The sequence below is a fragment of the Kwoniella newhampshirensis genome, chromosome 3 (genome assembly GCF_039105145.1).
Source record: "Kwoniella newhampshirensis strain CBS 13917 chromosome 3, whole genome shotgun sequence".
In the NCBI taxonomy this organism is placed as follows: Eukaryota; Fungi; Basidiomycota; class Tremellomycetes; order Tremellales; family Cryptococcaceae; genus Kwoniella; species Kwoniella newhampshirensis.
This window is the reverse complement of record NC_089957.1, coordinates 1023662-1048518: the sequence shown is the minus strand read 5'-3', so window position 1 is coordinate 1048518 and position 24857 is coordinate 1023662. Positions and strand designations below refer to the sequence as shown.

The following is a 24857-nucleotide window of genomic DNA, read 5'->3' as shown; positions in this document are numbered from 1 at the left end:
TCTCCTCCTGACAAACTACTTGTTCAGGACTGGAAGATGATCTCGCTCCTATTACCACTCCTGCTGGTCCATTCTACACTCGCTCGGAGCCCGCTGTACGGATCTTGCAACGTCACGAACAATCATCTCGATGCCGATACCAAAGACTTCATCACGGATTGCGATTCCTTTGGATGTGAGTGTGGCTCGTTCACATGGAGGAGTAGGATCGTAGGGAACAGATCGCTGAGCTTGTGGGAATGTCAGTCTGCTCGGTCAATGGGACTTGCCTGCCCAAACGATGCCGGTTAGTCCCCCATTGTCCTCCTCCTCTCCCCCAGGCTCTGCTCTGCCGCTGATCTGTATTATACAAGTCGAGACGAATACCTGATGACTTCTTTGCTCGACCCGACACACGCCATCCCGCCACTCTGCCCCGCGGGCTCGTTCTGTCCAGACGATGCGTCCGGTTGCTTGGGGCTAGTGGAGCTTGGCGGGGTCTGCCAACTGAATAGGGATGGTGCGTGCCTCCTTCAAGCTGTTCCGGTGTTAGAGAAGCTGAAGTCAATGAGCTGATGGATGTGACTGTAGACGAATGTGCGCCTTCACCGATCGGCCCGATGATAGTGGTCCCGAGTCCACACGACGAACCAGAAGGGAACGGTTCCTTATGTCTGCTCGGGACATGTATGTGAGTGCTTCCTCGTCTCTCCCACCCAGTACGCCTGATGGATCTGATGTTCCCTCTCTTAGGTGGGCAAATGTCACCCTCGGTGCAACATGTCTCAGAGAATCGACTGTACGTACCATTCTTTCCTTTGGATTAGCGGTCTCGCGACGATACTGCTCATACGTTTCGCAGACCTATATAGGCTACGACCTCTCAGGCATGAGCTATACCAACACCGTTTCAAGGGACAACTGTGTAGAGGGGCAAGGCTACTGTGTGAGTCTGCATCCCCCTTCTCCCGTCTCGATCCTGCCTGATCTGAGGACTGTGGTCCAAAGAACGGACAGAATGGACCGGACCGAACCTCAAGATCTATCTGACTTATCAGCTGACGTTTACCACACAGGACCTGACAACTAACCAATGCCTGGCACTTGCACCTCTCGACTCTGTGTGTAAGAGCGACAGGGAATGTCAATCGGTATGATATGAATGATCTCCCCGCAAAGACTGCTCAAGAATCACTTTATACTGAACTTGATTGTCTGCCTCACAGTTCAACTGCGGTGACGCCGGTCTCTGTATCGTACCTCCCGAAACTGCTGTACGAGTCGCGACCTGGGTATATGCGGTGGTTGGACTCTCCATTGGGATTGGTAAGTCTCAAAGTCTTCTTCGCATCTCTTTGGCTCGTGAACATGTACAGCGGGATGGCACCTCCGGCACCACACAGGATCAACAGGAGACCAAACCCAGTGTATTTCCAAACCGTTCGAAGCTCTATGTACTGGTCTGCACCTATCTTTTCTCCTCGGCAGCTATGCTAGGTGTCTTATCACTCCTGATCCTCGCGCATCGTCGTGCTCAAACTTCCAGAAGGATCATGTTGGAAGATTACTATAAAGAGCAGATAGCGTTAGTCCTCCAATCCCCCTTCCACCATCTACCATTGAATCCTTGAACATTGACTCCTCCGAGTCCGACGCTTATGTGACCCCAGCTTCATTTAAACGCACTGACCGTGTACTGTACCCTATCATAGCTATCGAAATTCGATCATCTCCTTTCATACCGCTTTCGCCGGTCGTGAGAAGTCGTCTGAGAAGGAGAAGGAGAAGTTTCGTCAGTCACTTAGCAATCTCAGCGACACGACTCTTGTACCGGATCATCGCTGAGCCTCGAGATCCTCTTGATTACGATGTGAAGGATCAACCTTGCATAGGTTTCATACATGCATGTAAGATCGACGGCCATCGTCGTCCATCTATGTACAGACTCGGACTCTACTTTCTATGTCTACCAGCCGCACTCCATCTGCTCGTCCATCACTTTCCATTTCACGTCCCCTACTGTATTCCAATCGCCTTCTGTCTTCACTTCTATCCTTTCATTGGTCATTGGAGTTCGCTCGGGGAGGTTCTGCATTATACCCTTGAGGAACTCGAGTACTGGCCGGATATGCCATCGTCGATGACGATCAGGTCCAGTGAGCGGACCATCAAACCATCCCAGATGACCGCCCTGAGGGACCGTAGCGAGCACGAAATGAGTGGAGGCGTGAACGGCAGCATATGGCAGGAGATCTGTAGCCTGTCAACGGAATGAACGAGGTGACACTGGGAACCCAGCTTACCTCCAGAGACTATTGGATCGTCAAGCGCTGAGATAGCCAAAGTTGGTCTAAGAACGCACGTTCTGTCAGCCATCTTCGTGAAGGATGAACAAGCGTTGACGTTGCTTAAGCTTACCGTCTGATCTTGCCAATCCAGCCACCTGGGCATGCCCATTCCAAAAATTCGTTCAGTCCCTCGAAAGGGAACCTCTCATGACTTCCGCCGACTTTTGTGATGACCAGCTCGATCACTCTGCTCGCTCGGATGCTGAACCACGATTTGGGAGACGATGCGAGAGATAGGATCTCGGGGACGTTGACGTGGAGTGGAGAGGTCTCAGCGGATAGTGGGGATGAAGGAAGGAGATGCGGAGATATCGAGCGGATCATCTTCAGCGCCATCGAAATCGAGTACAAGCGGGGCAGAAGGTGGGCCGAGTCAAGTCTTCGTGGTCACAAGTAGTGTCACAACTGCACCGTGCTTTCGGAAACGACGAATATGACTCACTTTGCACTCATACCACGAAGCTCCAACGGACAGCAAAGCACTACAGCTCCAGAAAGTCTGCTGTTCGCACCGTGCTCTCCAAGATATCGAGTCATGACTCCGGCGCCCAGCGAAAAGCCCACACCGAAAAGCGGAGCGTCGGGGAACAAACTCGCCATATATGTCGTGGTAGTATGGGTGTCGATGGTATTACCGGAAGAGTACAGGTGATGCGAGGTTATAGGTGTTTTAGCGCAACCTCGAAACTGCGAAGACGATATGGACATCAGTTGGAATAACATCGTGCAGCATTACTCGTTACTCACGTTAACGACAGCAGCTCTGCCACCGAGACCTCCTTCCTCCACCGCCTTAGTGAGCCACACGACTATGTTTCTGACATAGCTCTCGTGGCTACCGCCCGTCAAGCCATGGTTAATGATGGTCACAGGAGAGTCGGGTGGCAAGTCAACAGAAAGTGGGGGGTATATGTCGATCCCGCTGATGGACAGGTACCGTGTCAGCTTGAAAGACTTTGAACATGAGGGTCTGGAACGAATGAGGAAATATATTATAGCCATAACAGCCATGATCAAGGAAAGTTGAGCGAAAGGATGCGGCAGACTCACATGGTCCCGCCATCAGGTACTCTCAAGAGTTGTCTATACATTCCCAGTCAGTCGCCCTGTTTACTTATGAGCACCCACTGGACAGCTCACCTCTGGTAAGTGACATGGTCTTCCTTCGAGAAGTTCGCCACCGCCGAGTATATAGTTTGTGTATGCCCACTAGAGCCCAAAAGCACTCGTCATCAGCCATCAAAGCACACCGCCTTACACTCAGAGCGCAGGTCGTGTGACCTGACCTATGGCCATCACAGCTGGGCTCACTCACTTGGGTAACCACCAACTTGCTCTGAAACCGTCTATCAGACTCTTACAATACGTCTTCACAAGCTGCTCGGTTGATCCATTCCAATTGTCCACTTGCTTCGCACGGACCCCTCCTTCGTTCTGTTCCACTCCTTCAGTCGGTCTGTCGTCGAGGGTCTCCAGGAATGCAGGCTGTGGTACGAGGGGAACAACCAGTCTGATAGGCTTGTATCGTCTAAGAAGTATGGAGTGGGTGAACCAAAGGGCTATCAAGCATGTTACGATCAGACCGATTTGATTGGCAGTTGGCTTGGGTACAGTGAAGGGGATACGAGGGTCCATTGAAAGGTGGACCCGGAGGAAATCGTGTCTGCTTGTAGCTCTATGTCGTTATTGTCGTACGTGAAGCAGTCCCAGTATCGTGAATGTCGATCGAGGAGAAGGAACAAGACACAGGAGAGAAGAGAGAATGATGAAGCGGAGAGGATAACAATCGCATACACAGTCCCAGAAGGAACGTGAAGACCTAAGTATAGATTATTATCAGCATGACGAATCCCGCTCCGTAGATTCCAGCTTTTTATCGGGGCCAAATACCGTAACACGCGTCGAAAAGGTACCGAACACTAACTGCTGATAAGCACAGCGTCGGCCTGGGGCAAGTCACGCTTGTTTCTACGTTGAAAGACAAGTGGCGGACGTTGCAGCGCTCCTCCATACAGATCCGGTATCGCTCCTCACTATGGTGATGTCATGTGGGCTGCCTATCAAGTCTGGGCAGAGGAGGGATATTTGTCAGGTTCATGTGAGACTGAGACGCCTGCAGATAGTGTCTTTGAAGAACACATCTGAGGTTCGGTCTATCCACTTGACGTCAGAATGCAGCGATTGAGCTTGAACATCATACGAGGACCAAATTTCAGCGAACATCTTCTTGCCATCGTCGGAACCCTATAAGAGAAGACTCGACAGCCTCGTGCCGTTCCTGTTGGCTCTTCGCTCTGTGGTGCAGAAATCTTTCCCTCTGCCCGTAAAACCACAAAGATATCATCTACATAGGACAGACGCTACTTGTCTCGTGATAGATGACGCGATGACAGTCATAGAACGAGCGCAACACGTCATTCGACAAATCTGTTCAATGAGAAAGAGCCACACTACAATCGACGAAGCCTTTTAGTACGGATTGATATTCCGGGGCGCGGAAACTTTGGCTGAGGGAGAAAGTCGACCAAACTCCTTCAGTTCTAAGGCGGAGAACGAAGGCGGGGAGATCGAGCGATACCTATGGATCGCGCCACCACCCTCTTTGGCTGACGATATCGAGGACAGTGCTGTGTGAGTTTCCCAGAACTTGTATTGCTTTCGGAAGCTAGGGCCTGTGCTCCAAGGGGTTGTCGTCGAACGCCTCTCGCCGCTCACAGACATTGTGGGAGACGGCTGTTCTTGCTTGATTGGGTTTGTTGTCCTGTCGCCTTCTCGTTTGTGGAGGTATGAATGCGTTGTCACTTCCGTTGTGCTATCCTTGTCGACCGGCGGACGGTTTGGGCCAATGGATAGAGGTGACAGTGGTGACGACGACTGAGTAGGAGAGCGGTTTGCTATTGAGGTCATATGACGATATCGAGGAGAAGAAGGTATTGCCTCAGGGCGGTCGCTGATATGATCCGACCGAGTGGACCGATTGGAGCCAGCAGGAGAGGACAGGCTGATAGTTTGGCCGGGGTAGGATGCAGGTGTGATCAGTGGTTGCCATTGGAGTGACGGAGGATAACGTGATCTGAACAGCTTGTCGTCGTAGGGAGATACCGGGGTCGAAAGATGTCTCTGATATTTGAGAGGGGACGGGGAGCGATGAGGGAGAATAGTCGATTCAGACGACGCGGCTTGATAATCTTCTGATGGAGTAGAATGAACGAATGATCAGTGTATAAGCGGACCTCAACCGTCCACTGGCTGATGATCCTGTAGCACACCGCACATGCACTTACTCTTTCGCTCCACACGGTTGTAATCGTCCTCACCCTCAGCTATACCACGCAAAGGGGTGGTCAGGATCCTGCCTCCCAGCTCCTGTGATCTGTTTCTCTTCTCGTCCGCAGTTATTGCTTTGCACTTCTCCAATTGAAATTGAAGTATCGGACGATGATGAGCCAATCTGGCTTCGCGAAATCGACCGTAAGACTGACTGACTGAGAAGTCAAAAACGGCAAAATAGGAGCCTCTTGTCAGTCTCCGAAGTCGCTCTTGCAAAAAACCTAACATAAGCTTTTGAAATGATCACTCACCTCGGGGCTTCTTACAAGGTCCTCTGGTTCTTCGATGAGTCGGATACGCGCATTCTATACCCCTTCTCTCGCAACGACCACACACCGGTCTCTTTCTATCACAACCGCCTCCCTTCGACGCGTTGCGACTGTCCATAGACATCAGTTAATGACAAGGTTCGTCTTTACTTGACGAGGACAAACAGCAAAGCGGAAGGGATGGACCTACCATGCATTGCACTTCAATGACCGATCGATGCCAACAGGTGGATTCCTTGCTGACGAACAGGTATCGCTATCGACGGAATTAGGTGTCGATCCTGTCGTCGAAGAAGACATCATCGTCAAGGGCGTGTTGGGCTCGTCAAGGTGAATTATCATGTGCGTCAGTACGACCGGTTGTTTGCTATATAACATTGACGAGAAAGAAGGTGAACCCAAGAAAGGAACTGCATGTCCAAGCCATCGATGATCGATCCTCATACCTGTGTGTACCGTTCTGAAGGAAGGCCGAAGGTGGATTGTGTACCAACTGGATGTTGATCAATAGATTCCATGTCGTTTCAGATTCGGGGAAAGGAGGGTCACAGTGAGGATGTATATCCTGGAAGCACAGGATCGGTGGCGTGTAGTCGAGTTGAGCCATGATCGAACTGCCTCCTGTGCACACTTCTGGACACGGAGCATCGTCCTCACCTCCCTGGCGGTCTGCATCAGGCGACGACAGGGGAATCGCAGGACGACGGTGCGGATCCAGAAACGAGCGGGCAGGGTTGCGCATGAATGAGATAGCGGGATGCATGACTGTATTGGTCGACGGGAAGAAGGGCGTCAATACTCTGGTGTCCTTTCCTCCATTGAGAGAGACGTCAGAAGTAGTTTAGATGGAATGTGTGGTCGAATCGATCACTGTCCTGTGAATCCAATCAGTCACAGAGCGTTTCCAAGCGGCGTTGTCCGATCTACTCTCCCTTGACACGCGTCTAAGGCACCGTCCTCTCTTTCATGACATTTTCACCCTCTTGGTCACCTAAATAATGTCCCTCCCTCCTTTCATCGACTGTCTTCGCATCCCATCTTACCCCTTTCAAATCCTCTGCGATACTCGCTATACGTTTCTCAGCTGGACTGAGCTCGTCATTTCGTCCTCTTTCAATTTTGTTGTCTTGCTTTCATTCTCATTTTACTCTGCACAAACGATATGCGCCGCGTCACTCGAGCGTCCAGCTCGGTTTCGACTCCATCTCATACTCGCTTCTCGTCAGAGGCAGAATCCAGCTCTTCCTCTCAGACGTCCGTGTCTTCGCGTCAATCTCCACGAAAGCGTGTACGTGATCTCCATGCACTCGAAAGCCCTTCTGCCACGCCACTGACCCGCAAAATTCCCTGCAGGCTCGCACATCCGGACAACCCACCCCGGAAAAGAAACGTCGAAAGACTAGACACTCCGACGTGTACGTCGTATCGCGGATTCTTGCTCGATCCCTCGAGAAGGGCTGGAGTGCAGATGGCGAGGACTTTGAGCATCAGTATCTGGTCAGATGGGAGGGGTATGGTCCGAACGACGATACATGGGAAATGCGATCCGGATTGATGGAGGGTGCTGCCGAGGTGCTCAACGCTTTCGACGAACGAGGTGAGTAGCTCTTGAGGTCTCAAACAATTTTCAAACCTCCTCAGTGGTGCCGCGGAATGGATATGAGCTGATTTTGACCACGTACAGAGCATCCTTTCACAATACTGGACTCACGTGGCTTGAAACCTACCGCCTTTCTCGTAAGATACGGCGTCGAGTCGTCGACGGTGAAACCGTCTCCGTTGTACGAGAAGGCATGGCAAACACCAGCACAGATGAGAAGTATAGGGGGCCTGTCTGCTGAAGCGGTAAAAACCGCCGTGAGGGATTTCCAGCAGGGGACATGGTCAGGACGAGCGGCTAGTCCACGCATGGTGCAGCTGCAAAAAGGTGCGTCTACGTGTTTGATCGTCCCATCGATCCTTTGTCGGAACGAGCTGATAGAGGACCAAAAACAGAAAGATGTATCTTGGCTATACTCGAAAGGGTCGATTTCAAGCGGAAACACACCAGTGCAAATTACACCCAGGATTATCGCATCAGATGGCGGGATCGAAGAGTTATCAAAGAAGAGTGGTTGATGTACAATGAGATCGTTCACCTATTCGACGAAGACGGGAAGGAGTCTCTCCGAGAATGGAATGAAAACAACGGGTACTCGTTTAAGCCAGTACCAATCACAACCGACACACCTGGTGAGTGAACACGGTTGTTCGTGGCGGCAAAAGCCATGGCTTCACTGATCATGATGTTTAGCAGTCCTGAGCGAATATGAGTTGGAGAGAATACGAAACATAGAAGCCAACAAGGAATTGATGAAGACATTGGGACTTTGATAGATCCACATTGAACGGTCAGATACGTTGTTACTGTTTCATGTTTCCTAACGTGTTGTAGCTAGTCTAGTCATAAGTTACGGTAAAGGATTGCTTGCATGTACTGCCAATCAAGTGCCACACTAGATGCCTGTTCGCAAACGCCGAGCGGGGAAATTTCTCCCGGGCGTTGGCCCTGTCTTTCAACTTTTTCGTCCTTGCAAACCCCCCTCCTCATTCACCCTCGCTCACTGGGCTCTCGCACACCTCCATCCCTCTCCATCAACATCTACTTCAGCAACTTTTGTATATCTCCCTCAACAGACTTCTTTTTAAAAAAGGCTTAAAAACCCCACAAGGTAAGCTGATGTCTTGACAATGATCGCAAGACATGAGACACAGCTGACGTCCCGACTTGTGTAGCCAAATTTTCATACTTCAAAATGTCCGCTGAAGACGTCTACGAGGGTGCCATCGGTATCGGTCAGTCATTGCTTTTCCCGGCCTGAATGTGCTACATGGAGCGACGGGAGAGCACCTTGCTGACAGCGGAATGCAGATTTGGGAACAACCTACTCATGTGTCGGTGTTTGGCAAAACGACCGAGTTGAGGTGAGCCAGTCGACATGACTTCCGTTGGAGCTACAATAGCTGACTGGTCAATTCCCAGATCATCGCCAACGGTGAATAGCTTTCCGATGAGAATGATGGACACAACTGACCTCCATTCCCCCTCATAGATCAGGGTAACCGAACCACCCCTTCTTATGTTGCTTTCACCGAGGGCGAGCGATTGATCGGAGATGGTGAGCGAGCGAGCATACTCTTATTTTGGTAGAGCTTACAGCTCACACTTTTGACTTCAGCCGCCAAGAACCAGAGTGCCATGAACCCCATTAACACCATCTTTGACGCTAAGCGATTGATCGGTCGACGATTCGACGACGCTGATGTCAAGAAGGACATGAAGGTGAGCTTAGTTTTTAACGGTCTGACTTGTGCGGCACTAACAAATGTTCGCAGCACTGGCCCTTTACCGTCATCGACAAGGACGGCTCTCCTTACGTCGAGGTTGACTACCTCAACGAGAGAAAGACTTTCTCTCCCCAGGAGATCTCCGCCATGGTCCTTGTTAAGATGAAGGAGATTGCTGAGGCCAAGCTCGGTAAGACCGTCAAGAAGGCTGTCGTTACGTGAGTGACTTCGATTGTGGCAATGAATCTTTGCTTACAGTGTTCTTAGCGTCCCCGCCTACTTCAACGACTCTCAACGTCTTGCTACCAAGGACGCTGGTGCCATCGCTGGTCTCGAGGTTCTCCGAATTATCAACGAGCCTACCGCTGCTGCTATCGCCTACGGTCTCGACGAGAAGACCAAGGAGGAGCGAAATGTCCTCATCTTCGACTTGGGTGGTGGTACATTCGATGTCTCCCTCCTCACTATCCAGGGTAAGGTCTTCTCCGTTAAGGCCACCGCTGGTGACACCCATCTCGGTGGTGAGGACTTCGACAACACCCTCCTTGAGCACTTCAAGGCCGAATTCAAGAGGAAGAGCAAGCACGACATCTCCGACGACCCCCGAGCCATCCGACGATTGAGATCTGCTTGTGAGCGAGCTAAGCGAACCCTCTCTTCCGTCACCCAGACCACCGTCGAGGTCGACTCCCTCTACGCCGGTACCGACTTCTCCGCCAACATCACCCGAGCCAGGTTCGAGGAGATCAACGCTGTTGCCTTCAAGTCCACTATCGACCCCGTCGAGAAGGTCCTCAAGGACTCCAAGATCCCTGCCGCCAAGGTTGACGACATTGTCCTCGTTGGTGGATCTACCCGTATCCCCAAGATCCAGTCCCTCGTCTCCGAGTACTTCGGTGGCCGACAACTTAACAAGTCCATCAACCCTGATGAGGCTGTCGCTTACGGTGCCGCCGTCCAGGCCGCCGTCCTCACCGGTCAAACCTCCGACAAGACCGCTGATCTCTTGCTGCTCGATGTTGCTCCTCTCTCTCTCGGTGTTGCCATGCAAGGTGACATCTTCGGTGTTGTTCTCCCCCGAAACACCCCTATCCCTTCCAACAAGTCTCGAGTCTTCACCACCGTTGAGGACAACCAGACCACCGTCATGTTCCCCGTGTACGAGGGTGAGCGAACTCAATGCAAGGACAACCGATTGCTTGGAGAGTTCGAGCTTTCTGGTATCCCCCCCATGCCCCGAGGTCAAGCCGAGCTTGTCTGTACCTTTGAGGTTGACGCCAACGGTCTCCTCAAGGTTTCCGCTCAGGACAGGGCTTCTGGCCGAAAAGCTCAGATCACCATCCAGAACTCTGTCGGTCGTCTCTCATCCGATGAGATCCAGGCTATGATCAAGGACGCCGAGCAGTTCAAGAACGCCGACCGTGACCACTTCGCCAAGCACGAGGCCAAGTCTGACCTCGAGTCTTACCTCCACACCTGTGCGTATTGCTTTTTTACGAGGACAGTATGACAGATCTGACACTTTATTCCTTCCAGGTGAACAATCCATCTCCGCCCCTGAACTTGCTGCCAAGATCAAGCGAGGAGCGCGAGCTGCCGTCGAGTCCGAGATTGCCAAGGCTCTCGAGGTTCTCGAGCAGGAGGATGCCACTGCCGACCAGCTCAAGAAGGCTCAGCTCGGTGTCAAGAGGGCCATGCAAAAGGCCATGGCTTCCGCCCGATAAATGTGTGTTTGATGTATCTGGGATATAGTCAGTTGTGGTGGTTCCTTTCACGCTTCTTATTGCATTCCAATCTCCTTCTTCCTCACATATATAAACCCTACATCGTATCGTCTCTTCATTTGTACAGGACACATGGCGAGATGAACACCTTTTGCGAGATTCTGTTTGGAGCAGTCGCACTGGTGCATGACGGGCAAAGCGCGTGCGAGTCTCGTGGACCCGACAAATGGAAAGTAACAGCTGTCTCATTAAAAGCAGAAACCATATTTCATCATCCTTTGTCGTGCTACAATCCAAATCCGCTTTGCTACAAACTCATTACTGGCCGTCCAAACGCTGCTTTTCACGAATGAGAAGAAAAATCGAGATATCTGATCATCTTCGCTGTCACGACTTGCTGTTTTCATGAGATCGTTCAAACTATTTTAAAAACGACTTTCATGTAACGCACATCCGCCACCGGTTCCACAACACACATCTGCGATATTTGCTTGCTTGTCAATGATAGGCTTGTGAAGAACGAAATTTGAATAGGCATGTGACGACTAAGCCGGCACGCTTTTCAGAAAACGACCAGGCGATGCAGTGGCGATTCTCGCTCAGTTCGCAGCGCTTGTAGCTAGCGTTTTCCAATTCGTATCTAGGGCCCAGAACTATCATGTCGCCACCAGTCGCACCAGTCGGAAACACAGTGTCACCTGCCTGCCTTTCGGGAGATCGGTATGACTCATCTTGCTCACCAAGAAAACCGATCCGAAAAAGATGTAAAGCGCTGCAGCTCTCGGCGGTTTGCCCAGAAAACCAAGATCTTGGGTGTCCGAGACGTGCCGGTACGGACGAGTGAGTGCTTCTGCGCTTTTTTTTGGTATCTACGATTACGATATGGGCTCGGCACCGGTTTCCCCCAGTGCCTCCGGCCCAGACCAGGTCGATTCCCGTGCTCCTTAACACCAGGTCTAAGAGCTGCATGAATCATTCCCGGCCCAGGGGAGACTAACCGCTGCCACCGTCCACCGTCCACTGTCCAAGCGAGCGAGCATGAGTGCCTTTTGGTGTCCGAACTCCGAGCCAGACGATCTATTTCTGACATCCTTACCTATACATCTATCGCCCTAAGGAGAGATAAGTGCCGGAACGGTGTGTCGTACGTACATATCTTCCTGTGTAAGTAATTGGTATTCATCGGTCGTTACTATTACTGTTATGAAATGCTGAGATGCTGAGATGATAGCCGTATCGCGGTAAATCTACAGTTCAAGCAATCTACGTATGAGTTACGAGATGAACATAACGTATTCGACGTTCCTGAGCTCTCTACCCGTTCCTTGTTGTCTCTACTACGCTACGCTCGTTTCGCAAGTCACATCCCACTACTCTCGTTCGTCGCCTTTCCCCCTGCACCATTACGCCCTGCAGGATTGTTTGGCAAGAGCACGCACCACGTCGTGACAAGCGGTGTGGCAGAGAAAAGAAGAAGAAAAAAAAGTACAGAAATACATGTATCGGGTTCACTTGCTCCACCCCAGACGCTCCGGGCTTGAACTCTCGAACGCACCTCGAGTTTCTTTGGAATTGGAAGCACGCAGACCGGCCGGTGACTGCGCGTGGAGTATGGGATGACAAGATGTATACATGTGGCACAATCATAATGATGTCCTGGACTAGCACTGTTCCAGACCCAGAAAGAGAGTGCGAGGTCGATACGTCTGGACTGCGCAGACTCTTTTTTTTTTTCTTTTTTTTTTTCGCTGGAACGGATCGCGCCCAAAAGGCAAATCCCAAGCATGCATACCTCTTAAACCCCTTTTCTTTGCCTGTGACCGCCTTGGCTCGCTCGTTTACTCCTTTCGCCATTTCCCGCTGTATACCCTCGAGAGAAAACCCTAGACCATCGGCGTCATCATCTCGCCCCGAGACGCATAGCTTGCTGATCCGTGGGTCAGGTGGGATGTTGTCATTTATGTCATCTATGTCATTGATCAGGGTGCAGCCCACCAATAATTCTCCGACCGATGAAGACGGGAACCCATACAGATCAAGACGAGGATGATCCATTCACCTCTCTCCTACCAACCTCGTCCTCGGCGAGACGCAATCTAGCATCACGGCAAGGTTGCAACGAGGCATCAGAGAGCGTAGCAGGGTGGGTCAGTACGTATCACGTATCCACAAGGGGTTTCCACCACATGGTAGCATGTCACTTGATTCATTCGCCTCATTGTACGCCTTTGGGTGGAGGTGGAAACTGTGAAAGGGTAAGGATCGCCCATTGTCTGGTTTTTCATCATTATTTGTTTATTCCTCACTTGAGCGATTTTGGTGTCACCGCACCGTATCCCACCGACTAGGTTTTCAGAAAACAGGTCCATTACGAGACACGCCTGAAGAGGTATCGGATTCATCATCTTCCCGTTCTCTCAGCTAGAACAGCAAGAAGAAGAACAACTAGTACCTCCTTGGATCCGAGAGGCGAAAACAACAATCCCAGGGTAAAGGGAGGAAAAGTTACAAACCCCCAAACGCCCGTCGTAAGCTGCCCCCGTGTATCAATCTGCCCACCATAACCGAACGCTGTCAGCAGTAAACGACATATTCTGCTTTCGGTCGACAGACATCATACTCTGTCTTTCGACATCCATCTATCCACCATCGAGCAGTCGATCGATACTTACCATCATCACCACCACCGTCCACACCGACACCGACACAGACACCGACACCTTCATCACTGTGAAACCCGACGAGTGCCACCCAGAGTCATAACCGATCGCTCCGACCGCCCGGATATGGCCAAAGCTTGGTCCGAACTGCAACGACAAGCATCGACCGACGAATCGAGACCGAACAAGTCGTAGAGATGTCCATTGTATCGAGATCGTCTCGAGGAGTGAGTGCTGAAAGGGGTCACGATGTGAAACAAGAACGTGGTTTGAGCGAGGTGAGTCTGGACTCTGCATCGGATATCAGTGTTTTCTCGTGCTCGAGCCGTGTGTCAACCAAACCTCTGGATGTCATCATGATCACTACCCCTTGTTCGTTTCTCCTTTGAACCGCATACTTCAATCACATTATTCCATTCCCTTCTTGACACCTAACGGTAGCCAAACCAACCTGTTGGCAGTTCGGTTTCTTTGGGCCTGTCCTCTTTGATTCGGGTCATTTGCCTCTTCGCGCGCCTGACACGTTTCGCATCCTTTCAATCCTCGTCCTGTTCGACTGTTCCGCACACTGTGCCCCTCCCATCGATCACACGCCTTTCGGCCACCAGTCGTCTACACCAACCTACATATGCTGACGTGAAACCATTCCGTTGGTTCCTTTCTTTCCAAACCACTCATGAAACTTTCACGTCCCGCTCAGTCGCCTTCGAGAACCCAACCGCGACGGACCACAGGGTCTCCTATACCACCTCCTCCATCTTCAAACAATTCTCTTTCCAGCGTCCCCTCCCTCGCTACGACGTCTTCTTCGTCAGCGTCAGCGACTCCCACGGCTACTACAAGCCATCATCCACTAGCTCAACCACCTATCAACGCGGGTCTATCAACGGGTCAATCACCCGCCCTTCCACTGCTTACACTCGTTCCTCCTCAAGTCACATCGCTCCGCGGTTCACTCAGCCGGCGACGATCGTCATATCCTCCTTCCCAATCCCCGGGCGGCAGCTCGAACATGTTTCCCTGGGTCATGGGCGGCACACCAAACGCCAATGGATATGACTTTGGTGCGGGTATAGAATCCTTATCAGGTTTCGGGCACGAAGTGAACGCTGCTGGAGGATCTGGATGGACACCTGGTACCGGAGCGTGGGATGCTTTGCTCAGCTTTGACACAGAACCCAAACCATCTCCAAACAAAGTGCCAACTTCCAACCTTGCCACTGCGGAACCACTCAATGGTTCTCCCGAAGCCTCGATGTCGGCCGTACCCCGAGCTCAGTCGGATCCCCTGTCCATCCCGTCTGCTGCGCCTACGCCATACGCCTCAATGTCCGCATTGCAACCACCTTCCTTCACTCCGGCTAGGATAGTGCAACTGGGAGCGGATCTGGCTTGGAAAACGGCTCTGGCGAGTGTGGTAGAGGTGGATGGTGTAGGACAGGTTGCTTTATCCAGGATCTTGCAAGAGATCTGGAAGCGAGGCGGAGGTGATGTTGTGAGTCTCTTGCTTTCCTCCGCCATGTTGTCAAGCTGACGAGATCAGATCACCGCTCAATGCCTCTGGCCAAGCATCATCATCGCTCTTGCTATGCCTGCGGATTCCGGTCCTGGTGCTCGTATCCCAACACCGTCCGCTCAATCTGCCATGTCTCTGCAACAAATGTATAACCTCAGCATACGCCATTGGGAGCCAGCAATCTTCTCTGGTCTGCTTGGTTTGTTCACATCTTCAAGCTCGTCACCTCCACCGACGACAGAAGACATGTTCGCATCCCAACACTTTGGCCCCTCGACCCCGATGAAGGAGCAAGATCTTTCACAGTGGATGAATCTCACTCCTGGCGCATGGTCATCTCAGGTCAACCCGATCGACGTTGCATTCAACGCACCGAAAACTCAGGCAGACGAATCCTCCGCCTTCCCTTTCCCCTTCAACGGTCAACTGGAAGCGTCTGGAGCTCATCGACGGATGTCTTTGGCGAAGCCTGATGGCGAAGAGTCGCACATTCGAGGGATCGATGAGATCTTGGCGACCATGGAAGAAGGCAAGGAAGAGCATGAAAGGGCAATGGTATCAGCAACTATGGCTGCTCAGTCCCAGGCAAATGAGACTACAAGTCAGGAGGAGCAAAAACAGCCATCAAGCAGACAAAACTCGATGGTACAATTTCCTACACCCGAGACCGATTCATCCAATTCACCGCCAGTTCGTCAAGGAGGCAAAGCTTTCTCTCCCATTTCCATGGCGTCTCCGTTCATCTCGTCCGGATCGACCTCCGGTATCATTCCTAGTTCGGGCTCTTCCACTACGACTTCGGCCCCCACCAGTGTTTCGAAGGCTCAGAGCAAACCCAGACCGACGCAACAACTCTCGATGCCACCGGTCGACTTCATCCCTCCTCCGCCAATGTGCATGTTCTTCAATCCGTCATTTGAGAACCTGACGGATGGGAAAGCGGGAGTGTGGCGAGGTGACCTGGAAGTGAGAGGGAGAGGTGGGGGCAAATTCCCTATTATTGTTGTGGGAGAAAAGGGGACGGAAGATCTTTGGTGAGTAAGAGCAGTCAAAATGATCGATCTCCAACATCAAAGCTAACTAATACGTCCGAATGTAGGCAATCGCACCTCTGGTCAAGTACCCTTACGTACCCTCTCAAGCCCACGGCACCGACCGAGAGCTATACCAGCACCATGATTCCCGTCTCCCACCTTGCTCGTGAAGGTCTGATACCGATCACCATGGGAATGGTGTTGTGCAACGCACCTCCTGAAGGGATTGCCCCATACGTCAATATGGTTCACGGTCTGCATGCTGAGGGTGTGGTGAGTGCAAGCAAATGTGCCACTTGGTCGCCCATGCTGATAGTTCGAGCAGGGGTTCCACCTTCCTTGCGAGACTAGGTTACCCATCGTATTCCTTCCTGCAAAATTCCATTCGAATGACCCGTTGCTTCGATTGGGCATAGCCTTCATGGGCAAAGCGGGTGTCCCATACCCGGCGGCTCCATTGTCTATCGCTGCGGGTTCACGACCAGGCGATGGGCGAGGGCGATCATCAACGGATGAAGGCAGCGAGGTCCAGAAGAAGAAGAGGCGGAGGTTGAGCGCGCCAGCCGGCGCGACAGGGACAGGAAGAGGTTCGAAGAAGAGAGACTCTCTGGCAGCTGGGACAAGCAGAATAGAAGAAGAAGCCTGATTGGGATGGGTGTGTACGGTTGTGGAAAGCGAAAAGACCGACTGGGAGCGGAAGTGACAGGATGAAGACGGGCAAAGCGCGCAGCAGACCAATAGACACGACTACCACGACCATATACGACACTTTATGATCATATACACGGAGATTCCAACACCCACAACAACAACAACAACAACAACACCACCAACCTATACTCGAATTCCTTCACGAAGACGAAGTCTCGGAAGGCACCCTCCCCCATGTATTCTTTCAACACCTATATAATATTATACCCTCTTCACGTCAATCATCCTACTTTCTGTCTCGCAATCGACCCACAACATACACGAATTTAGGGCATATTCCCTTTTGTTTCTCATACACACGTTTTTGACTCCGTCTCGGTTATCAGATACAAGCTTTATATACGTGAGCTGTTTATTTTTTTTAGCTTAGCCAGGTAGTGGTCTGTCTGTGGTTGGTATGGAGTTGAAGCAGCTATGCTGGGTCTCGTAAACGAAAGACCAGGGGAAGGCAAGAAGCAACATGCAAACATGCAAAGAATGAGTCCGGACAAGAGCGTTTGATTGCATGAAGCGTGTTTCTTCGCATGAACGAGGTGTAATGGTATATGAACAGGGTTGTTCACGACGCCGCCGCCACAAACGATCGGCAGGTGATATGAAACCTCCACTCGTACAGTCCACCACAGTGATCTTCCTCGTCTTTTCATCTCTTACCCGGTTCCACCGTGTTAGGAGTGATGACCATTACGATCATTACGATGATCAGATAGCACCCACCTGTGACCATATACAGACTCATACGGGATGCTCATTACTCAGCACGCGTCCTCTTCTTCGAGAAGAGGAGTGACGACAGAAGGGCTATTGAAGGAAATAGGGGGAGGTACAGCTGCCGAGGTGAGTGGATGTGTCCCGTCTACCTTTGTCGTCGCAGTCCCTGTATGGCTGAACACTCCGGTCCGAGCCATGCTGTTACCTATGATCGGTAGGGAGAGGAAGAATGATTGTGATTGACGAGAGCTGATATCGCGCTTACGACAGTTGATCATGGCGGTCAGATATAACAGTGAGTCATCAACGGTACATCTACCGCTGAATGACCCATTTGTGACCTTGTTCCGTACGCAATGCTCACCCACTCTGAATCCCGCTCACAGCCTCTCCGCCCGGTCCCACATTCATACCGGACCTTGACGAGCTGATATTGGAGGGCAGACCGCATCCTGGCGGGTCGAGCTTGCAAAGGGGTGATTTGGTGGAGCTGGTCGGTGGTAGTGGGTCTGGTGAGTTGGGTTTCTCGTCAGTTTCTCAACTGTTTCGGTTTGGTCGGGTATTTGTACTCTTTTCTACAATGTTGCTCGTCCCACCCTTTCATGGCCCTCTGTCGCTCTCACTTACCTTGTCACAATCCCTCGTCTTCCTTCCTGCTTATCAAGTCGGTTGCCGTGCTGATGATGACCACGACATGACTTTTTACTGATACAATGTCATACCGTACCGATCTCACTGCCTACCATTCAGGTAAAACCTCCTTTCTCACATTCCAGCTTCTCACCTCCCTCCTTCCCGCTTCTCTGCCCACATCCCCTTTCCCCGTCCCCCTGGGCGGTCGTTGTCACCACGCCGCGCTCATCCAGCCAATCACACATCGATCCCTCATCCCGTCCTTGCGAAAAGGGATGAGAGCGCATATCCTCTCCTGTCATCCTTCCGCCACCCATGCACTCATAGAGCGGACCATCAAGGAAAGTCTGGCAAGATTGAGAGTGTATCGTATCAAGCCGAGATGGAAAGATGTGGCTCTCTGTCTCAGAAGCGTGTTGGATGGACTGAACCCTTATTCTTCTCCTCCTTCTCCAGAGGAAGAACGAGGTCTGAACCAAGGAGGAGGAGTGGACATACTTGTGATAGAGGGATTGGGTGATCCTTATTATCCTGCTAGATGGATGGAGGAAGAACGAGGTGGGAAGAGGTCATCGATGGCCACAGGAATAGGAGGTGGGGGAGGAATAGGTGGGAAAGTGGTGCATGCTGATGAGGTCGGGATGAGGGAGGTGATGCATGGAATTGGAAGAATAAGGAAAGAGTTGGGAAGTGTGGTCATGGTCTCAGTTCATGGGTTGAGGGTGAGTCGATATTTCCATCCTGTCGCTGTGCTCCATGTCTCCCAAAATATCTTCTTCTCAGTTCGACTGTTGTCCTCCTCAGTAGTTCCCGCTCTTCTTTTCGGATAGTCAGAATGATGATCTTTTACTGATCGCCCACTTCCTTTTAGACATCCCGCGAGACCCAACCGTTCTTCCTACCCCATCTTCCCTCGCCTTATCCTCAGCCATTCTCTCCTCAGGGAGACGATAATCCCAATCATGCACTCTTACGGTCCTCTCCCACATATTGGCCATTGAACATCCAACTCACCTTCATCGGTCCGGTGAGAAACCTCCAATACCCAGGAGAGACGACCCTGGTAGAAGCATTGAGAGAAAAAGTGAAAGCGCAGGGGCAGAGACAGGTAGCGAGGCGGTATGAAGGTGTGGTGAGGATGATCAATGTGGGTGGGCTTGCGGGGACGAGAGGAGGTGGTAAGTTTGGGTTCAGGATCGGAGAAGAAGGTGTACAAGTCTGGAGAGATGAGAGTTGAGACTGTATCTCATATCACGAGGGTCTTTCCCGCGGCGGAAGACTTTCCATCACTGCTCAGGCTTCCGCAATACAATGCGTTGCCTCACGTTGTATATCATTATACAATATCATGCAATCCTCTGACACTTTAACTTATGCCGCCTTACTTCTTGGCCTCGCCAACCGCTTTCTTGACCGCTCCAACCGCCTTGGAATGTACATCCTTTCCAGCGGCCACTATTCCCTCGTTCGCGTTCAATGTTCTGCCTGCGCCGAAATCCAGAGGCTTGCCCCACATGTCGGTGCAGACACCTCCTGATTCGTGAATGAGCAAGTTGCCAGAAGCGTGATCCCAGATCTTCTCGTTGTATTCTTTCCCTCCCGCGTACTTTGTGGGTATACGAAGGCTATTCCGGAAAGAGATCGTGATCAGTATCTCACCGACGCATGGAGATGAAATGACAGGAAGGGGCCCGACTTCGTGAGATCGCAATGCAACCAAGTAGGAAAGAATGATGATTGGATTGGCGCGAGATCGCCGCGCAAACTCACTAAACACCACCTTCTCCTCTCGCCAAACAAGCGTATTTGGCCTGACTATCCATTCTCAGCGATGGTCTTTCTACACCCAGCATTGCCCCAATCTTGGCCTGGATAGTATGTGCAGAATGCCCGGCCTCGACAGACTCGAGGAATGTGAGCGGGTTAGAAGAGGGAGGAGATGGGGGTAGGTTGAGCTTTGTATAAGTTTCGGAGGTAAGGGGGCGCTGTTGCCGTGATGTTAACCTGTTAGTAAGAATATCGGTGCCCTCGATACTTTGACTTTGGGCTAATCACTCACAGACCAGCTGCCTTCGCCCCGGACAGCTACCATCAATACACCCTTGCCGTTGGGGATGATCTCCTCTCCGATCTTAGCAGGTTCAGGTCCAAGATTAGGGCAGCCAATAACACCCAACTCCACAACTCCATCTACAATGAGTGCAAGACAGACTGCGAACTGTTGATGTCGGATAAAACCTGATGTTCCGTCGACTGTGAGAAAGGGCAAGGGATCAGCTACAAGTCGGAAAGACTCTAGCTCAGTTGCGGATCGAGACACGTGCAGGGAATGGTTATATGGATAGAAGGTAGACTTGCCTGGGTCCTGCAAAATCATTTGACATCAGCTTGAGAGCGACGCTTCCTCACAACCCGGTATGAGCTTACAATGGTCCAGAAACGACCTTTGGGTCCACCCTCAGCTGATCCCTTATCGATAGCATCGAGAATCCTGTCAAACGGTGATCAGCGTCCACCACAAGCCTAAGCCTGAAAGCGATCATCTGTTCGTCATAGGAGGCAGACTGAGCAGACTGAGCCGGCAGCAGAAATACCATTGACAAGCAAGACAGACGAGCCAAAACGAGCAACTCACTCGTCCTCAGTATAGCTCGCACCCTTGCCCCACCCCTCCTCCTTCTCGAATCCGCCATTCACAAGTCCGATGACCTTTTCTCTCAAAGGAGTGTTGACCCGAAGCTCTGACGTGTCTTCCTCGCCAATGATGGGGTCTTGAGGGAAGTGAGAGAGGAGATGGAGAGAGATGAGCGATTGGGCAGAAAGGTCGGCAACTGGACCCAAAGTTAGCTGAATTGCAATGTTACATAGAGAGTCATGAGAGCGAAGAGGAGCAAAGGAGTCGGCCTAAATCTTCGACTGGTCTAGCAGTCTGATACCGAACGAATGATGAACGATAGATTCGTTGCGTGTCGAAAGAAAGGAATGTGACTAAAGCGCAAATCTACCTGTGACGGGAGATTTGTCCGCCTTGACGACAGTGTCTTTGCTGACAAGCGTGTCTTGGACCGCTTTTGTCCTGACCAGTGATGAGACACTATCAGTCTCATTCCTTTTGGTGCCTAAACATTGCGACCTACAAGTAACAGGCTCTGAGAACAGAGAGGATAGCGATTTCTGTCTCCTTGACCAGACGTGTGAATGGGATGTTCGAAGATGACATTCTGTATAGTCTCGCCGAGTGAATCGATTGAGATTGCGGTGTCAGACGTGGTGTGGGTATGAGAGGTTGTGAGAATCGGGTGTATGCGCTTCGGATAGACCTTGAGATGATGATCATGCAAATGATTGAGATGTTGACTCGGGAGCTCAAAGGATGCAAGACGACTTTTGTGGAATATGGAATTGAGCGAGGAAAATAACGGATCGCTCGTCATCTAGGGTCTGTCGGCCACGTGGCTTGATACGTGCCTGAGCAGTGAGATATGTTGAGCTGAATCATATAAACGCTGGCGAAGCTGCTACGAGTACAACAACTTTATCAACGTCTTTCAATCCATCAGCCACCAGCAACACCTTGCGGACGGACATCCCGAGCGTCCTAGGATCGTCTCCCCCATACTCACACCTATCAACAGCGTAGTCACCAGAACCATTCCTACTGAGCCAACATGGAACTCGTCTGGCCACCTCCTCCATCCAACGAACCCCCATCTCATACCCTCCCTTTACCTCATCCCGAAGCGTATCCTGGTGAGCCCAGAGAGTACGCGCGGGCTCTCATGCAACGAAGAGATGATATCGAGAAGGAGATTGTGAGTCTCTTGTGCCCAGATCAGCGAGCTCCTCCCCAAAGCCACGCTGATAGTTGATACGGTCTGGTTAGGAAGCGTTGAAGGATGTGTTGACTTCGGTGAATCCTGGCCGACACTCTGATGCTCGTGATGTCGCCTTGTCAGACTGACACTGTTTACGCTGGCTACAGCACGGTGCGACACCACAGACATCGCTGGTCGATCCTGAAGGATATCCTCGAGGTGATATCGATATTGTACGTTCTACCTTACCTGACGATACTTCAAATCTATCATATGCTCATTCAACATGGATGTCCACTCGCAGTACGCAATCCGTCATGCTCGATCGGCACTCGTCAGGTTACAGAACGATCGAATAGAAGTGACAGACCGACTGTCCGTCGCCCTTCAGAATGCTTTTGCCGCCCCTTCTTCATCCTCTTCTGATGCTGCTGCCGCGGCTAGCGCGCAACCCAATGGTCACGTCCAGACGAGTAGTGTCCCAAAATCTAATGACGTAAACGGACATCACCAAATAGAGGAAGAAATATGGCCTGAGAGACCGGTAGCGAAAGTCAATAGTGTTGCAAGCGGTAGTCCTGCAGCTGACTCGGTAAGCTTTCCTCCTAGTCACCAAGTTCGCTGGAGGTAAGCTGAGCTGACCATTGGACGTCAGGGAATGAGAGCAAACGATATGATCTACTCGTTCGAAGGGGTGACAGTGGATTCTCCTGGTGGAATACAATCAATAGGGAGTCTAGTTGCTCGGTCCGAAGGTGTGAGTTTCGCCTAACCATCTATCTAGTAAACGTCATCGCCGAGTACTGACGGTATTGCTATAGTCCACGCTCCAGATCCTTGTCCTGCGCCAAGAACAACGCGTGCGACTGAGTCTGACACCTCGAAATGGATGGGGTGGGCGAGGAATGTTAGGGTGTCATATTCTCCCAGTGTGATGTGTAACCTGTCGCATGTGTAATTTGCATCTATTCCCACAACAATGACCCATCTCAGACTATCCTCTTCGCACCTTGTTCCGGAGCAACGGGGACCACAACTTCAGCTACTGGTTTCTGCTCGACAACATATCCAATTGTCTTGTACTCCTGTTCACCGCCTTGGGGAATTGGGGCAGATTTCGCCTGTTGAGCCAACAGCCTCTCCTTCTCCTTCTCGACTCTACTGACGACTTCGCCCACTCTCAGACCTGTAGTCTTCTCCACACCTTGAAAGGCCTTGTGTCCCCACTCCCTCGCATCTTCACCCACATCCTCTATCCTCGATCTCAACATCCCGAAATGGGCCAGACCCGTCCCGACGAAATGGTCATGTCTCGCGGCGAACTCGGGGAAACGCTTGTCCTCGACATCGGAGAGATATTGTCTGATGTTGTGTGATGTCTTGGGGAGGAAGTAGGGGAAGGCGAGAAGTGTGAACAAGGGTGGAGAGAGGAAACGGATGGGCAAAGATCGTGTTCGAGAGAGAACGGAACCGGATAGACCGGAGATGAGAATGTAGATGAGTCCAGGGTTGAGCGGTTCGTCAGGAGGTAAGATGGATTTGACTTCGCCTACGAATCGCAGACATGCACACGAGCGTCTTTATCAGCAGCAACCAAGCCATGTGAATGCGATACCGCGCTAATGGGAAGCAGCGACTCACGCTCAACTCGTCTCTCAAAGGTAATCCATCTGGACACTCCAGTCTGGACATATCCTCTAGCTTCGCCAAGGACACCGGACACAGCTTCTCGACCTTGAGCAATATAGGGCACGAGCGGCTTGGGAGTCTCGACCAGAGTGACAGAAGGGTTAGATTCGGGAGTGGGGTAGATTGGCAGCTGTCAAAGTAGAAAAGTCTGTCGGCTTGTATCCATATCCCAGATTTGGAAGCGGAACTGAGCTGACTCACTCTCTCGCCAGATGATGAAAATCCGGGTCGGACTCGGGACGTGCCCTCGTCAGCAGCCAAGGAAGTCGACGTCATGTAGAGTGTGGAGGCCAGGATGGAGGTGGTGAGGTGTCGTGAGCGGAGAACTCGCTGTAGAGTAAATGTCTGTGAGTTCCTTGAAAGCTTTGCCCCACACCATGGGACTCACGCCGGTGAAGGAAGCCATTTCTGGGTGATTGAAGAGCTTGTTGCCGGACAGATGGGACAGTCTCGACAAGACGAATTCGATACTTTTGAATCGTCATTGGTAGCAGCGAGCGAGCGACAAAGAGACAGAGACAGACGAGAGACACAGATTGCGGCGATATGACCGAATCACCGGCATGTGGCAGCTGCTCCAGGATGCCTCCCACCTCTCTTTGATCACAGATGGGAAGCTCCTTCTCTGACTTGGAAGGCGGTAGTCTCTGTCTGTGAGCAGGATAACACACATACGTACCTGTATGTGGACCAGGCATTCTTCATATTGAAATGAGGAATGTTTATCGTTCTGTACGGGAGTGATCTTCCAATCTGGGAATCACGTCTTCCTCACCAGAGTTGTGTCTCTCGGTCATATCACACAGAGAACGGGTTTGGACTTTTCATGTGCCGACTTTGCCAGCTTGGCACCAGGACGTTCATGGACGCATGTAACCGGGACTGGGAAGATGTACACGTAACTGGCAAGTCACTTTCGCTGTGACATCCCTCAAACGGTGCGATTCTCCCAGAACCAGCGGAGCTCACAGCGACTGCGCTGATCCCACGTGGCCGCGCTGACTTTCTCTCTGCGCGCTTTTGTGACCTTCACATCTGGATGGTGAGTGAGTAGTTACGTCCGATAACACACGCTTTTAGAGTTTGTTGCCGATCCGAAACAAGCATGCAC

At 51.5% G+C, this 24857-nt stretch overlaps 9 protein-coding genes across 9 annotated transcripts; 6 read left to right on the top strand and 3 right to left on the bottom strand.

Moving 5' to 3' along the window:
• Positions 1–36: 36 nt before the first annotated feature.
• Positions 37–1824, top strand: IAR55_001740 (uncharacterized protein; the record flags this gene model as incomplete). Its single annotated transcript, XM_066944863.1, has 10 exons — positions 37–175; positions 247–286; positions 354–499; positions 571–670; positions 733–778; positions 842–925; positions 1056–1130; positions 1206–1305; positions 1468–1564; positions 1692–1824. 10 exons carry the CDS (start codon positions 37–39, stop codon positions 1822–1824), a joined length of 960 nt encoding a protein of 319 aa, XP_066804786.1.
• Positions 1825–1945: 121 nt separating this feature from the next.
• IAR55_001739 (uncharacterized protein) lies at positions 1946–3962 on the bottom strand (the record flags this gene model as incomplete). The annotated part of the gene is made up of 8 exons (XM_066944862.1): positions 1946–2232; positions 2283–2329; positions 2398–2706; positions 2770–3014; positions 3075–3249; positions 3378–3410; positions 3468–3536; positions 3643–3962. The coding sequence occupies 8 exons, from the start codon at positions 3960–3962 to the stop codon at positions 1946–1948; spliced, it is 1485 nt and encodes a 494-aa protein (XP_066804785.1).
• Positions 3963–7088: 3126 nt separating this feature from the next.
• IAR55_001738 (uncharacterized protein) lies at positions 7089–8299 on the top strand (the record flags this gene model as incomplete). The annotated part of the gene is made up of 5 exons (XM_066944861.1): positions 7089–7214; positions 7280–7523; positions 7611–7853; positions 7922–8158; positions 8220–8299. 5 exons carry the CDS (start codon positions 7089–7091, stop codon positions 8297–8299), a joined length of 930 nt encoding a protein of 309 aa, XP_066804784.1.
• Positions 8300–8721: 422 nt separating this feature from the next.
• On the top strand, positions 8722–10977 carry IAR55_001737 (heat shock protein sks2; the record flags this gene model as incomplete). The annotated part of the gene is made up of 8 exons (XM_066944860.1): positions 8722–8761; positions 8838–8890; positions 8949–8961; positions 9019–9084; positions 9145–9248; positions 9302–9471; positions 9521–10731; positions 10790–10977. 8 exons carry the CDS (start codon positions 8722–8724, stop codon positions 10975–10977), a joined length of 1845 nt encoding a protein of 614 aa, XP_066804783.1.
• Positions 10978–14313: 3336 nt separating this feature from the next.
• IAR55_001736 (uncharacterized protein) lies at positions 14314–16833 on the top strand (the record flags this gene model as incomplete). Its single annotated transcript, XM_066944859.1, has 4 exons — positions 14314–15132; positions 15181–16187; positions 16253–16460; positions 16513–16833. 4 exons carry the CDS (start codon positions 14314–14316, stop codon positions 16831–16833), a joined length of 2355 nt encoding a protein of 784 aa, XP_066804782.1.
• An 809-nt stretch (positions 16834–17642) lies between these two features.
• Positions 17643–19479, top strand: IAR55_001735 (uncharacterized protein; the record flags this gene model as incomplete). The annotated part of the gene is made up of 5 exons (XM_066944858.1): positions 17643–17735; positions 17880–17904; positions 17996–18121; positions 18360–18964; positions 19114–19479. 5 exons carry the CDS (start codon positions 17643–17645, stop codon positions 19477–19479), a joined length of 1215 nt encoding a protein of 404 aa, XP_066804781.1.
• Positions 19480–19623: 144 nt separating this feature from the next.
• Positions 19624–21462, bottom strand: IAR55_001734 (3'(2'),5'-bisphosphate nucleotidase; the record flags this gene model as incomplete). The annotated part of the gene is made up of 7 exons (XM_066944857.1): positions 19624–19867; positions 20013–20227; positions 20302–20607; positions 20670–20733; positions 20878–21073; positions 21248–21318; positions 21380–21462. The coding sequence occupies 7 exons, from the start codon at positions 21460–21462 to the stop codon at positions 19624–19626; spliced, it is 1179 nt and encodes a 392-aa protein (XP_066804780.1).
• A 448-nt stretch (positions 21463–21910) lies between these two features.
• On the top strand, positions 21911–22992 carry IAR55_001733 (uncharacterized protein; the record flags this gene model as incomplete). Its single annotated transcript, XM_066944856.1, has 6 exons — positions 21911–22054; positions 22126–22152; positions 22225–22290; positions 22362–22649; positions 22713–22814; positions 22879–22992. The coding sequence occupies 6 exons, from the start codon at positions 21911–21913 to the stop codon at positions 22990–22992; spliced, it is 741 nt and encodes a 246-aa protein (XP_066804779.1).
• Positions 22993–23046: 54 nt separating this feature from the next.
• On the bottom strand, positions 23047–24152 carry IAR55_001732 (uncharacterized protein; the record flags this gene model as incomplete). Its single annotated transcript, XM_066944855.1, has 4 exons — positions 23047–23606; positions 23699–23876; positions 23948–24076; positions 24135–24152. 4 exons carry the CDS (start codon positions 24150–24152, stop codon positions 23047–23049), a joined length of 885 nt encoding a protein of 294 aa, XP_066804778.1.
• Positions 24153–24857: the final 705 nt, after the last annotated feature.